General features: G+C 44.1%; 1 protein-coding gene across 2 annotated transcripts in view; it reads right to left on the bottom strand.

Annotated features, from left to right (window-relative positions):
• LOC134351038 (protein transport protein Sec24C-like) overlaps nt 1-15,852 on the bottom strand; it is an 80,190-nt gene that overhangs the window by 50,690 nt on the left and 13,648 nt on the right. For both annotated transcript variants that reach the window (XM_063057029.1, XM_063057028.1), the window contains 4 exons: nt 14,004-14,098; nt 5,874-5,939; nt 2,958-3,069; nt 760-887 (listed from right to left, as the gene is read on the bottom strand). In XM_063057029.1, the coding sequence (XP_062913099.1) occupies nt 760-887; nt 2,958-3,069; nt 5,874-5,939; nt 14,004-14,098 (401 nt within the window). The remainder of the gene's footprint in view (nt 1-759; nt 888-2,957; nt 3,070-5,873; nt 5,940-14,003; nt 14,099-15,852) is intronic.

Below are 15,852 nucleotides of genomic sequence, written 5' to 3'. Positions count from 1 at the left end.
CCTTCCTCATAGACGTGACTTATTTATAGCTTCAAATTCCCTTTCGCAACAGGGTAATTGCCCTTCAACAAACTCATTCGTAAGGCCAGCGATGTTGCAGGGATGGAACTGGACTCTCTGACGGTGGTGTCTGAAAAGCGGATGCTGTCCAAGTTGCATGCCATCTTGGACAATGTCTCCCATCCACTACATAATGTACTGGTTGGGCACAGGAGTACATTCAGCCAGAGACTGATTCCACCGAGATGCAACACAGAGCGTCATAGGAAGTCATTCCTGCCTGTGTCCATCAAACTTTACAACTCTTCCCTTGGAGGGTCAGACACCCTGAGCCAATAGGCTGGTCCTGGACTTATTTCATAATTTACTGGCATAATTTACGTATTATTATTTAATTATTTATGGTTTATATTGCTACATTTGTACTCTATTCTTGGTTGGTGCAACTGTATAGAAACCCAATTTCCCTCGGAATCAATAAAGTATGACTATGACTATGACTTCAGTTTACCTTGAACAAGGGCCCAGGCATACCTCTGACCGGTCCAGAAATATCACAGTTTTGAGAAATATTTACCTCAAAAAACCATCAGTCGAAAACTCAGAATAGTCTTTCCACCCTTCAAACCAGGGCGTCCATGGACCGCAGGCTGGGAACCCCTGCTTTAAATGATTAGCATGGCAGTGCTGATATTGAGGCACATGAGAAATGAAGTTTCAGAGCCAGTCCCAGGGCGCGCGAAGTCAACGATTTCTCACCTCCCCTTCTGGCAGCACAGCCAGCGGTTTAACAACAGCAGCGAGAGGAAAGTGGGAGAGCTTGGCCATCTCTGGAGTACAGGGGAAGGTATACGTCGTACATCGGACAAACCTGGGGCTCGCAAAACCTAGAAAATGGAGCAAACAGCGTTTACAAAGTTACAGCCTCTAAACCAAGCAGTGTACAAGCATGGAATTTCTCACCGGCACCCTAACTCTAGGAGTGTGGTGAAGTTCTGCACACAAAGGGCACAGTAGGACATTTTCTTTTAAACGTAGCACTTCCAGCCCAAAAAACCCGCGATGCCCAACTACACGCGTGACCAATTGATCTGCTAACCTACGGGTCTTTGGAACGTGGGAGGAAACCAGGGCATCCCAAGGAAACAGACAAGGTCATGGGGAGAATGTACAAACTCTTTACACACATACAGCAGGAATTGAACCCGGGTTGAATCCAAATGTCCCTTCCTCACAAAGAGTCCAACCATAGCTCAGGCAATGACGCTGATATCATTGAGCACATCTACAAAGAGTGTTGACACAGGAAAGCATTATCTATCATCAATGAACCCCCCCCACCGCCCCCCACTATCCAACTATCCATGCTCTCTTCTTGCTGCTACCATCAGGAAGGAGGTACCGAAGCCTTAACGCACACACACCCCAGGTTCAGGAACAGTTATAACCCTACAACCATCAGGCTCCTGAACCAGCGTGGATAACTTCACTCATCTCAACACTGAACTAACACCACAACCTATGGACTCAGTTTTCAAAGACTCTACAACCTATCTTTTCAGCATTAATTAATTACTTACTAATTTTCATTATTATTTTTATTTGGGTTTTTATAATTTCTGGTCTTTGTGTAGTTTTTTACTGATTCTATTGTACTTCTTTGGTTCTCTCTGGAATGCCTGCAAGAAAATGAATCTCAGGGTAGTATTTAGTGACATGTACGTACTTTGATAGTGAATTTACTCTCAGCCTTGAACTTTGCTGGGATGGAACCCTGCTTACTAAACTTCACCTTTCCAGTTGATGCCATCAGTGACTGAACTCCGAAAACCCGGCACTGGATCAGAGAAAGAGGGCACATTTGTAGCCTCGAGAAGTGAGGCTTCAGATAATGATATCCTTTAGACCAGTGGACTCTGGTAGGGTGCAGGGAAAGAAGCAGCCGAACTGAATGTTCAGAGACAAGTCAAGCTTGTAGTCAATATTTCCCAAGAACTCATCACTATTGACAAATCCCTAATACTAAATTAAATTACTAAGTTAGACCACACTTGGTATATTGTGTTCGGCTCTGGTCATCTCATTATAGGAAGGACGGGGAAGCTTTAGAGCTTTAGAAGTGCAGAGGAGATTTACCAGGGTGCTGCCTGGATTGAGAGGCATGTCTTAAGAGGATAGCTCGAGTGAGCTAGGGCTTTTCTCTCTGGAGCAAAGGAGGCCGAGAGGTGACTTGATAGAGGTGTACAAGATGATAAGAGGCATCGATGGAGTGGACAGCCAGACACTTTCTCCCCCCAGGCCTGATTTGAGGAAGTATAAGTTTAAGGCGGTTGGAGGAAAGCGTAGGTGGGACTTCAGAGTCAGGTTCTTTTTAAACGCTGAGAATGGTTGGTGCATGGAACACGTAGTCAGGGATGGTACAAGAGACAGAATCATTAGGGATATTTAAGAGCTCTCTGGGCAGACATGGATAAAAGTTCAATGGGGAGCTATGTGGGAGGGAAGGGTTAGAATGAGAGGGTAGAATGTTGGCACAACATTGTGGGCCCAAGGGTCTGTACTATTTTATGCACATTGGCTCGCCCATAGTTCCATGACTGGTTATAGTATCTAGGATCACATTCACTTTATTAATTGATTTATTAAACTGTTCTTCCAACTTCAGAGATTTACACACAGGCAAATCCAACCTTCTCCCTTTGCGCACTCCCTTTAAAACATTTGCAGCTTGCTTTCTGTTTACTTGAGTCCACCACTCTTAAACTTTACTCATCATAGATAGGCACGGGAATTTGAGGAAAACTGAAGGATATGGACATTAGGTAGGCATGACAAATTAGTTTAGTTGGCCATTTGACTACTAATTTGTTTGGTTCAGCACTACTTTGTGATCTGAAGGGCTTGTCCCTGTGCTGTACGGTTCCAGGTTCCATTCCACAGTGGAGGTCATGACTTACCTTGGTCCTCCACTCGGAAGTGTGTTGTGCTCAGTGGAGGTACTTGCCCTCTTGTGTCAGTGTAAAATACTTGAGATTCCCATAACTCTTTATCATTCTCTGCCACCTGAACCTATAAAACAACAAACACGTTCAGAGCAACACTCACAAAGTGCTGGAGGAACCAGCAGGTCAGGCAGCATCTATGGTGATGACTAAATGGTCGACGTTTCGGGCCGAGACCCTTCATCAGGAGTGGAAAGGAAGGGGGGGGGGGAAAGCCAGAATAAGAAGGTTAAGGAGATGGAGGACGGAGTACAGGCTGGCAATTGGTAGGTGAGACCAGGAGAGGGTGAAGGTGGGTGGGGTAGGGGAGGGGGAAATGAGGTGAGAAGCTGGAAGGTGACAGGTGGAAGAGGCAAAGGGCTGAAGGAGGAATCTGATAGGACAGAACTGTGGACCTTGGAAGAAATGGAGGGGGAGAAGAACCAGGGGGAGGTGATGGGTAGGTGAAGAGAAGAGAAAGGGTAAGAAGGGAGAAAGAAAGAGGGATAGAAAAAAGATAGAGGGGGAAGGGGGAAGGGGGAAGGGGGAAGGGGGAAGGGGGAAGGGGGAAGGGGGAAGGGGGAAGGGGGAAGGGGGAAGGGGGAAGGGGGAAGGGGGCACCGATATTTGGTTCTTTTTTATTAGAACTGGGCTTCCACCCTGTTTAGTAAGATGGTATGTTGTGCAGAGAGAGCATTGCATGTAATGGAATAGCCTATCAAGGAAATCCCTCCCTTGGTGGAATTTCGTTCGCCTCTTTCTGAATCCTATCCTTCTCCCATGGTGAAAATAAACAAGTACAGATCAGCATGTGTCCAACCTCAACACTATTCTCAGAAGGAGTACTGATTCATACAGTTATACAGCAGGGAAACAGACCTTTCGATTAGATTCAGATTCATTCATCACATGTACAACAAACATAGTGAAATGTGTCATTTGTGTTATCAACCAACACACCCAAGGATGTGCTAGGGGCAGCCCGTAAACGTTGCCATACCCACAATGCTCAGCAGAACAACAGTACCCATAATGCTCAGCAGAACAACACAGTACCCACAATGCTCAGCAAAACACCACAAATGGCAATAGAACAAAACAACAGCAGCAAAACAATGTCCCTTCCCACTCTCCTACCCACCTTGCTTCTCACACACTCAAACTGGCCTACAACCCTTGGCCCGGACTCTCAGATATCGGTCCTCCAAACTCCAAACATCAGTCTCTGATCTCCAAACAAGTAAACCTGGGGCTTCGAACTTTGGGCCTCTACCTCCGGACTCAGCAAATTTGGTCTTCAACCATCAGGCTTCTACCTCCAGTCTCACCGAGCTTTGGACTTTGACCATCAGCTTTGGAGTGTCTACACGGACCACCAAATGCTCATTGACATCAATAGTAACTCCTTTACTCCTTGTATACCCATGACTGTGTCACCACCCACAGCTCTAATCTGCTAATTAAATTTGCCGACAACACTACATTGATTGGCCTAATCTCAAACAATAATGACGTAACGTAAAGATTTTTACTCCTGATGTATGTGAAGGATGTAAGAAATAAAGTCAATTTAATTCAATTCAATTCATTCAACTGATTCTCCTGACATTCCCAAGAGGTTTATCTAACCGTTAAATCTATCTTGACTGGGAACTCACGGCCTTGATGTGGTATCTCAAGTAAGTCATGACCACCAGGTCTACAGGCACCTTGTAGCAAGGTCTGAGTCGGCAGTACCTTGACATGCTGACTCAGCATTTGTGTGCTGCTCTCCGTGTCCTCTCTTCTTTCAGTCATTCTCAGTGGTGGGAGATTCAAAAAGGGCCTCCAGCTTTAACATCAACAAACTGTACTTCTCACTGGGTGTTGAAACTTGGAGAGTAAGAAAGTGCCAAGCCATGCACAATCACATCCACGCTCGGAGGAAGTCTCCAGCAGCCAACCTAGGAGCTTCTCAACACTCCTTAAAAGCAGTGCTGGTGGAGGTTCCTCATACTATTCAACTGGACAGGTTCGGAGAATGGGCAAAGAAGTGGCAGATGGAATACAGTGTCGTGGAGTGTATGGTCATGCACTTTGGTAGAAGGAATAAAGGCACAGACTATTTTCTAAACAGAGAGCAAAGTTAGATATCAGAAGTGCAGAGACTTGGGAGCCAGTAGTAAAGGGAAATGCAATGTTAACATTCAATTTGAGAGGACTAGAATATAAAATCAAGGATGCAATGCTGAAGCTTTATAAGGCATTGGTCAGGCCACATTTGGAGTATTATGAGAAGTTTGGGACTATATCTAAGAAAGCATGTGCTGGCATTGGAGAGGATCCAGAGGAAGTTTACCAAAACGCTCCCAGGACTGAAAGTTTTTATGTATGAGGGGCGCTCGATGGCCTGTACTCGTTGGAGCTTAGAAGAATGATGGGGGTTTCATTAAAATCTATCAAATATTGGAAGGCCTAACTAGTGGATGTAGAGAGGATGCTTCCTACAGTGGGGAAGTCTAGAACCAGGGGGCACAGCATCAGAATACAGGGACGTCCCTTTAGAACAGCGATGAGGGGGAATTTCTTGAGCCAAAGAGTAGTGAATATGTGGAATTCATTGAAGAAGACAACTGTGGAGGCCAAGACATCGCGGATATTTAAAGACAAACAACAGAAAATCTGCAGATGCTGGAAATCCAAGCAACACACAAAAATGCTGGAGGAACTCAGTAGGCCAGGCAGCATCTATGGAAAAAAGTACAGTCAACATTTCGGACCAAGAATCTTTTTGTGTGTGTTGCATATATTTAAAATGAACGTTGATTGGTTCTACATACTTCTGACAGCGAAGCATTTATGACAGCAATAACATTTCCATTCTATTTTCACAGCTGACAATGGCCTACTTACTGGATTGGGGATTAGATCCAGATTCATCTCATTTCCTGGCTCCTCAGGTGATTCAGGTTTACAACCCTTTGCAAGTAAGCAGACAACATTCAGTTACAATCATTACACTGTAAAGATCTGTGACGACGAGCATGAGATTAAATAGCACTGAGCTGATGACAAGTTGAAACCTTGCCCTTTTTTTGAGGATTTTCCCGCCAAAACTTATCATTGGAAAATTCTGAAATCAACTTTTTCAACTTCTTGTGTGATTAATTTGTCCAGTCAGTTGCAGCAAACTTGATACTTTTAAGATTAGAACATTACTTTGACAATTTTGATAACTTTGACAAACTTCTACAGATGTGTGGTGGAGAGTACACTGACTGGTTGCTTCATGGCCAGGTCTGAAAACACCAATGCCCATGGCAGAAAAGCCCACAAAAAGTAGTTGATACAGCCCAGTCCTCACCACCATTGAGCTCGTCTGCACAGGACGCTGTCACAGGAAAGCAGCATCCATCATTAGGGACCCCCACCACCCAGGATATGCTCCCTTCCCACAGATTCCATCTGGAAGAAGGTAGTCCCTGGGCCCACACCACCAGGTTCAGGAACAGTTATTACCCTCAACCATCAGGCTCTAGAGGGGATAACTTCACCCACCCAATAATTGAACTGTTTCCACAACCTATGGACTCACTTTCAAGGACTCTTCATCTCCTGTTCTTGATATTTATTGCTTACTTTTTCTGTTGTATTTATACAGTTCATTATCTTTTGCACATTGGTTGTTTGTCCATCCTGTTGGGTGCGGTCTTTGATTGATTCTATTATGTTTCTTCGATTTATTGAGTATGCCCACAGGAAAATGAATCTGGTGACATACAGTACATATACTTTGATATTAAATTTACCATAAGCTTTGATTGGTTTTATTGAAATCTGCCTGATATGTAATGAAGAGCAGAAACAGCTGCTCTTCCAGCAATGTAGGAAGCTGTGGTTATCCAAAATGATCATGAAATGATTTTCCACTCGCTGTGTGAACTGCCACATTAATAGCTGCTTAAGTTGGTCCAGGTGCAGATACATTGAGAAGGGTGGATACATCTATCACTTGACAACTCCTGCCTCACCCCTCACCCTCCCCTCTACATTCTCAGTCCTGATACAGAGTCCGATCCCCTTGGCCTCCAGAGATACTGTACTGCCTGACCCACTGAGTTCACACAGCACTTTCCCACTCTGTGGCTTTAACACTTACTCTTGCTCAGTCTTCCCCAAGTTAGAACAGTGTGTTCAAGTGTTCACTCAGCAATGGACTCAGGGTCTTGATTTTATTTTTTTGCATGGTTGTATTTTACTGATATCCTATACATGCTTATCCTATATATCCTACATATATCACTAGTTTGAGCCTCAGCTGTGGCAGCGTGCTTGTGTCCTTGAGCAAGGAACTTAACCACACATTGCTCTAGTGTCTGTGCAAGGAGTGGCACCCCACACAGACTTCCAATCTGCGCCTTGTAAGGCATGAAAATGCCCGACACAGGCCTCTCATGGTCTGAGTCGACGTTCCCTCCCTCCTATACGTGCCTGCTACCTTGTGTGGATGAGGACTGGGCCTCAAGTTGCCAGGAGAGAGACAGTGGAGCCAGTGTGCTCCACCGAGTGTGGTGTGGCGTGACATTCAGGCTGGAGTCAGTGCTGCCCCCCCCCACCCCCCGCAACTCTTCAATCAGCAGACAACCTCTGTTGTGGTCGTCCGCAGATTTCGGCGGCGTTGGATGGCTTGAGTTTGGACTCTTTTACTGAGTGGCTATCTTATATGTGCTTATCTTAAGTTTCTTATGTGTACTTTGTGCTGTGTGTGACTGTTGGTTTTGTGTTTTGCACCTTAGCCCCGGAGTAACGCTGTTTCATTCGGCTGTATTCATGGGTATTCATGTATGGTTGAATGACAATTAAACTTGAATTGAATTGAACTGAACTGAAATTGAAGTAACTTTTCAGATATCTGTGCATATAATCAGGGGTTGGCATTTTAGTTCCTGGTGTTAATTTTTACATTTATCTTCTTTAACAAAGAGATAGGGAGCTGCCCTCATATCATCTTGGACAAGGCATATATTCAATTAGCATGTCTATAAATAAAGGATACGCTGAGCAAGCTAGGGATTCTCTCTTTAGAGTGAAGGAGGATGAGAGGATAAGAGTTGTACATAGATCGAGTGCATAGCCAGAGACTTTTCCCCAGGACAGAAATAGATAATATGAGGGGGCATAGTTTACCCTGTAAATAAGGTTGAAAGAGTGCACAGAAAAGTTACAATGATGTTGCCAGGTGTGGAGGCCCTGATTGAATATGTTAGGACTTTGTTCCTTGGAACATAGAAGATTGAGAGGAGCTTTGATAGAGGGAAACAAAATTATGAGGGTAAAGATAGTGTAAGTGCAAGCAGGCTTTCTCCATTGAGGTTGTGGTGGGACTACAACTAGAAGTCATGGGTTAAGGGTGAAAGGTGAAAAGTTTAAGGTGAACATGAGGGGAAATTTCTTCACTCAGAGGGTGGTGAGAGTGCGGAATGAGCTGCCAGTGCAAGTGGTGCATGCAAGCTCAATTTCAATGTTTAAGCAAAGTTTGGATAGGTGCATGGATAGCAGGGGTATGGAGGGCTATGGTCCCGGTGCAGGTTGATGGGAATAGGCAGTTTAAATGACTTGGCCTAGACTAGATGGGCTGAAGGGCCTGTTACTGTGCTGTACTTTCCTATGATTCTATGATTGGAGGAAAGTATAGGAGAATGTTAGAATATAGAACATAGAACAGTACAGCACAATACAGGCCCTTCGGCCCACAATGTTGTGCCAACCCTTAAACTCTGCCTCCCACATAACCCCACATCTTAAATTCCTCCACATACCTGTCTGGTAGTCTCTTAAACTTCACTAGTGTATCTGCCTCCACCACTGACTCAGGCAGTGCATTCCACACACCAACCACTCTCTGAGTAAAAAACCTTTCTCTAATATCCCCCTTGAACTTCCCACCCCTTAGCTTAAAGCCATGTCCCCTTGTATTGAGCAGTGGTGCCCTGGGGAAGAGGCGCTGGCTATCCACTCTATCTATTCCTCTTATTATCTTGTACACCTCTATCATGTCTCCTCTCACCCTCCTTCTCTCCAAAGAGTAAAGCCCTAGCTCCCTTAATCTCTGATCATAATCCATACTCTCTAAACCAGGCAGCATCCTGGTAAATCTCCTCTGTACCCTTTCCAATGCTTCCACATTAGAGGTAAGTTGTTTTTTTATTTTTAACACAGACACAGGGACCACGGTAAAGGCAGATACATTAGGGACTTTAAAGAAACCCTTCAGTAGGCACATGGTTGATAGAAAAATGGAGGACGATGTGGGAGGGAAGGGTGAGATTGATCTTAGAGTAGGTTAAAAGATCAGCACAACATTGTGGGCCTATACTGTGCTGTAATTTTCTAAGTTCTCTGTTCTAAAAATGACGTGGTTGTTTTCACATTGTTTTTGGGTGCAAAAGTTCAGACACTGCACTTTGTAGCACAACGCTGACAAGTCAAAATAATTTCACTTGCTGTGAAAGTGCTTGGAGATATCAGAGTCAGAATCAGGTTTAATATCACCAGCATAGGCCATGAAAATTGTTGTTATGTAGTAGCAGTACATTGCAATACATAATATTAAAAACTGTAAATTACAGTAAGTATATATTTTTTAAAGTTAAATTGAATAAATAGTGCAAAAAGAGAAGAAAGATAGTAGTGAGGTAGTGTTCATGGGTTCAAAGTCTATTGAGAAATTTGATGACAGAGGGGAAGAAGCTGTTCCAGAATCATTGAGTGTGTACCTTCAGGCTCCTGAAACTCCTTCTTGATGGTAGCAATGAGAAGAGGGCATGTCCTGGCTGATGGGGTTCTTCATAACGGATGCCACCTTTCTGAGGATTCACTCCATGAAAATGTCCTGAATACAATGGAGGCTAGTGCCCATGATGGAGCTGACTGAGTTTACAACTCTCTGCAGCTTCTTTCAATCCTGTGCAGTAGCCCAACCACCACCCCTCCCCACCCCCCCACCATACTGGATGGTGATGTAGACTGTTAGAATGCTCTCCTTGGTACATCTGTAGAAACTTATGTCTTTGGTGACAAACCAAGTCTTCTCACACTCCTAATGAAATACAGCCACTGTCTTGCTTTCTTTGTAGCCGCATCAATGTGCTCTAAATCTTAAGTTAATATATCCTTCCTTCCTATGTGTGTGTGTATCCTTTGTGTTGGGCATGTGGCCAAGTGGTTAAGGCGTTCGTCTAGTGATCTGAAAGTTGCTAGTTTAAGCCTCAGCTGTGGCAGCGTGTTTGTGTCCTTGAGCAAGGCACTTAACCACACATTGCTCTTGTGTCTGTGCGAGGAGTAGCGCCCCACACAGACTTCCAATCTGCGCCTTGTAAGGCATGAAAATGCCCGATGCGCAGGCCTTTCATGGTCTGAGCTGATGTTCCCTCCCTCCTCCTTCCTCACTTCTTACTGCCTTAGTAAAGCAGACAATGCAATTAAAGATCCCACTTACCCCGGACATTCCCATTTATCACCCTCCCACTGGGCACAAGATACGAAAGCCTGAAAACACGTACCACTAGGCTTAAGGACAGATTAGTTCCCATTGTTATCAGACTACTGGGGTCTCTTGAACAATAATATGGTCTCTTGACCTCACACTATCTCATTATGACCCTGCACTTTATTATCTACTTGCACTGCACCTTCTCTGTAACTGTAACACTTTATTCTGCATTGTTGTTTTCCCTCGTATTAACTTAATGCACTGTTGTAATAAACTGCACTAATGCACTATGTAAAACAGACTTTCTTCACACTGTGCTCATGTGCAATAATAAACAGGTTTAGTAATTTTTGCCATTAAGCTAATTTTCACACCAAGAGCCGCCAGCTATTTAATCCTCACCCTAACTGTGCTTCAAGTTCAAGTTTAATTAACCATACACGAATATTGTGGAAATATATCTATAAGCTTGAAGTCTTTATGAATTTGTAACCTTTTTGTAAAATGTAATGTAACAAAATGGAACCTATGAAATCCCAGGGTGCTTTGCTGGTTTGATTGGGAGGCATACAAATCTGTGTGCGCACGCATGTTTTATGATTGGAAGGGGTGTGTGCGCCCGTGTTTTAGGATTGGGAGGGGTGTGTGCGCACGTGTTTTATGATTGGAAGGTGTGTGTGTGTGTGTGTGTGTGTGTGTGTGTGTGTGTGTGTGTGTGTGTTTTATGATTGGAAGGTAGGAGTGTGTGTGTGTGTGTGTGTGTGTGTGTGTGTGTTTTATATGATTGGAAGGTGCGAGTGTGGCAGTTTGGCAAAAGAATATACCAGGGAAGGTAGTGCACCCGTGGCTGACAAGGGAAATTAGGGATAGTATCAATTCCAAAGAAGAAACATACAAATTAGCCAGAAAAAGCGGCACACCTGAGGACTGGGAGAAATTCAGAGTTCAGCAGAGGAGGACAAAGGGCTTAATTAGGAAAGGGAAAAAGATTATGAGAGAAAGCTGGCAGGGAACATAAAAACTGACTGTAAAAGCTTTTATAGATATGTGAAAAGAAAAAGATTGGTTAAGACAAATGTAGGTCCTTTACAGTCAGAAACAGGTGAATTGATCATGGGGAACAAGGACATGGCAGACCAATTGAATAACTACTTTGGTTCTGTCTTCACTAAGGAGGGCATAAATAATCTTCCGGAAATAGTAGGGGACTGAGGGTCTAGTGAGATGGAGGAACTGAGGGAAATACATGGTAGTAGGGAAGTGGTGTTAGGTAAACTGAAGGGATTGAAGGCAGATAAATCCCCCGGGCCAGATGCTCTGCATCCCAGAGTGCTTAAGGAAGTAGCACAAGAAATAGTGGATGCATTAGTGACAATTTTTCAAAACTCTTTAGATTCTGGATTAGTTCCTGAGGATTGGAGGGTGGCTAATGTAACCCCGCTTTTTAAAAAAGGAGAGAGAAACCGGGGAATTATAGACCTGTTAGCCTGACATCGGTGGTGGGGAAAATGCTAGAGTCAGTTATCAAAGATGTGATAACAGCACATTTGGAAAGCGGTGAAATCATCAGATGAAGTCAGCATGGATTTGTGAAAGGAAAATCATGTCTGACGAATCTCATAGAATTTTTTTGAGGATGTAACTAGTAGAGTGGATAGGGGAGAACCAGTGGATGTGGTATATTTGGATTTTCAAAAGGCTTTTGACAAGGTCCCACACAGGAGATTAGTGTGCAAACTTAAAGCACACGGTATTGGGGGTAAGGTATTGATGTGGATAGAGAATTGGTTGGCAGACAGGAAGCAAAAAGTGGGAATAAACGGGACCTTTTCAGAATGGCAGGCAGTGACGAGTGGGGTACCGCAAGGCTCAGTGCTGGGACCCCAGTTGTTTACAATATATGTTAATGACTTAAATGAGGGAATTAAATGCAGCATCTCCAAGTTTGCGGATGACACAAAGCTGGGCGGCAGTGTTAGCTGTGAGGAGGATGCTAAGAGGATGCAGGGTGACTTGGATAGGTTAGGTGAGTGGGAAAATTCATGGCAGATGCAAGCTAATGTGGATAAATGTGAGGTTATCCACTTTGGTGGCAAAAACAGGAAAACAGATTATTATCTGAATGGTGGTCGATTAGGAAAAGGGGAGGTGCAACGAGACCCGGGTGTCATTGTACACCGGTCATTGAAAGTGGGCATGCAGGTACAGCAGGCGGTGAAAAAGGCGAACGGTATGCTGGCATTCATAGCAAGAGGATTCGAGTACAGGAGCAGGGACATTCTACTGCAGTTGTACAAGGCCTTGGTGAGACCACACCTAGAGTATTGTGTGCAGTTCTGGTCCCCTAATCTGAGGAAAGACATTCTTGCCATAGAGAGGGTACAAAGAAGATTCACCAGATTGATTCCTGGGATGGCAGGACTTTCATATGATGAAAGACTGGATCGGCTAGGTTTATACTCTCTGGAATTTAGAAGATTGAGGGGGGATCTTATTGAAATGTATAAAATTCTAAAGGGATTGGACAGGCTAGATGTAGGAAGATTGTTCCCGATGTTGGGGAAGTCCAGAACGAGGGGTCACAGTTTGAGGATAAAGCGGAAGCCTTTTAGGACCGAGATAAGGAAAAACTTCTTCATACAGAGAGTGGAGATTCTGTGGAATTCTCTGCCACAGGAAACAGTTGAGGCCAGTTCATTGGCTATATTTAAGAGGGAGTTAGATAAGTCCCCTGTGGCTAAAGGGATCGGGGGTATGGAGGGAAGGCAGGTACAGGGTTCTAAGTTGGATGATCAGCCACGATTGTACTGAATGGCGGTGCAGGCTTGAAGGGCCGAATGGCCTACTCCTGCACCTATTTTCTATGTTTCTATGTGTGTGTGTTTTACGATTGGAAGGTGTGTGTGTGTGTGTGTGTGTGTGTGTGTGTGTGTGTGTATGTATGTGTATGTGTTTTATGATTGGAGGGAGTGTGTGTGTGTTTGTTTTATGGTGGGGGGGATGTTTTAAACAGGACAGGAGCTTCAAAGAACTAATGTCAGAACCAGGTAAGATACAGATAATGGAGGAATATTAAGGAATGAAGCAACCCAATTACTGTTCTCTGTAAAAAGTATAAAAGTGCTTTGTTTGACACGCAAGATCAAAGCTACTTTCCAGACAAAACAGCATTCCTGCAGGGCAGAACATATTACCAACAGTTAATGCACAGCAAAAGGCATTGCCCTATGCTTTGCCTTGCCCGATGCCAGCCCCCTAGGCCTGAGTCGACGTAGTAGTAGTAGTAAAAGGCACATGTAGCACTTACAAAATAGCAAGTGAACGAACAGTCACATACAAAAAAAACATTACAGCCCAAGTCCCTGGGTGACTTGCCCTGTAAATTTATGGAGCATGGGTGTTATTGGCAAGAACAAGCAGTTCTCAGCAGTTCATGGATGAACACACACACACCAATCCAGCTTGTCATTGCACCAGTTGAATACCATCCGGATGTGATTGATAACGTAGAAGCAACATGGTCAGAGCAAGCTGCTAAGCTGTGTACTTACTGGTACAACTACAGCTGCAGGGTGTGAATGAACATCTTCCTGTCCTGCTCCAGGATGGAAAGGGCTGTACAGTTTTTGAGTTGGTGGCTGAGAACCTGAGAAAGGGAAAATCAGAATGGGATAACAGTGCGGTGCATACACAAACTGCATCATCCTACTCTGCAAATCAAAGCTCCCACAGAATACCTTTTTGGGCAATCAGATACCTGGGTTTAATTTTGTTACAATGTGTTGGAGTCAAACAGCAAGGACACAAAGTCTATAGTAACCATCAAATACCCATTTACAGTTATTCTATTTTCTCCACATTTCCATCAAATATGGTTCTACCATTCACCATACAATGCATGGTCCCAGAGAACTAGAAGATTGCAAATGACACTCCAATCTTTAAAAAGGGAAGAAGGCAAAAGAAAGGAAATTTTAGGCCAGTTAGCCTAACCTCAATGGTTGAGAAAGTGTTGGAGTCTATCATTAAGGGCAAGGTTTCGGGGTACATGGACACTAATGATAAGATAAGCCAAAGTCTGCATGATTTCTGTAAAGGGAAATCTGACCTGACAAATCCATCAGAGTTCTTCGAGGAAGTAATAAGCAGGGTGGACTAACTACACTAAGTGGCCACTTTATTAGTTACACCTGCTCATTACTACAAGTATCTAATCAGCCAATCATGTGGCAGCAACTCAATGCATAAAAGCATGCAGACATGGTCGAGAGGTTTAGTAGTTGTTTAGCCCAAAAATCAGATTGGGAAAGCAGTGTGATCCAAGTGACTTCAACCGTGGAATGATTGTTGGTGCCAGACAGGGTGGTTTGAGTATCTCAGAAACTGCTGATCTCCTGGGACTTTCACACACAACAATCTGTAGAGTTTACAGAGAATGGTACAAAAAAAAACAAAAAAGCATCCAGTGAGCAGCAATTCTATGGATGAAAATGAGGGAAATCAGAAGAGAATGGTCCGACTGGTTCAAACTGACAGGAAGATGACAGTAACTCAAATGACCACATGTTACAACAGCAGTGTACAGAAGAGCATCTCTGAATGCCCAACAAGTCAAACCTTGAAGTGGTTGGGCTACAGCAGCAGAAGACCATGAACATACACTCCGTGAACACTTTATCAGGTACAGGAGGTACCAATTAAAGTGGCCACTGGGTGTTGTTTAGCATCCTGAACATCTTAGGGATGTGGGAGGAAACCAAAGCACATAGAGGAAACCATCATGGTCACAGGGAGAATGTGCAAACACCACACATTGGACATCAGTAATCATGAAATCTTGCATTTTGAACCTAGAAAGGATTGAGAAAGCACTTTACAAACACTGCAAATATGGAAATAGGTAAGGCTTATGTTGATACTTGTGAAAATTAATGAATGCTTATATGTAGAGAGATAGTTCCTTAAGGTTGTTATAGCCGGGGCTGGTAATGGGGACAAGCTCCCTCAACCTATTAAATGCTCCCAATGCGCCTCAGATAGCCTCTGACAACCAAGTCCAGCTCCTGGCCTTCATGTGGCTATACCCACTCATGTGGAAGGCTTCGGGAGTAAACCCCAAGGAAAAATCCAGAGCTGGAGTCCCTAAGGCAGTCCTACATTGAGTCCAATGCTGACAGGCAGCTCGTGCGATGGTCTGGTACCAAACTGTATCAGTCTCTGCTGTTCCTTTGGGTTCATCGAATGCGTAGAGAGGGGGAGCTTGCTACAAGGGCAACAGTTTGCTCTCGTTATTGTACTGCCCTGGCTTGCGTATCTAAACAACTAAATTGCAACATCCATGATCGACCCCGACTGACAGAGGCCTCGAGTATCAAAGGGAATGAAAGTTAATCCAGACTT

The sequence above is a fragment of the Mobula hypostoma genome, chromosome 8, assembly GCF_963921235.1.
Source record: "Mobula hypostoma chromosome 8, sMobHyp1.1, whole genome shotgun sequence".
NCBI classification, from domain to species: domain Eukaryota; kingdom Metazoa; phylum Chordata; class Chondrichthyes; order Myliobatiformes; family Myliobatidae; genus Mobula; species Mobula hypostoma.
Note: the sequence above shows the minus strand (reverse complement) of the source record. Positions and strands in the feature narration are given on the sequence as shown.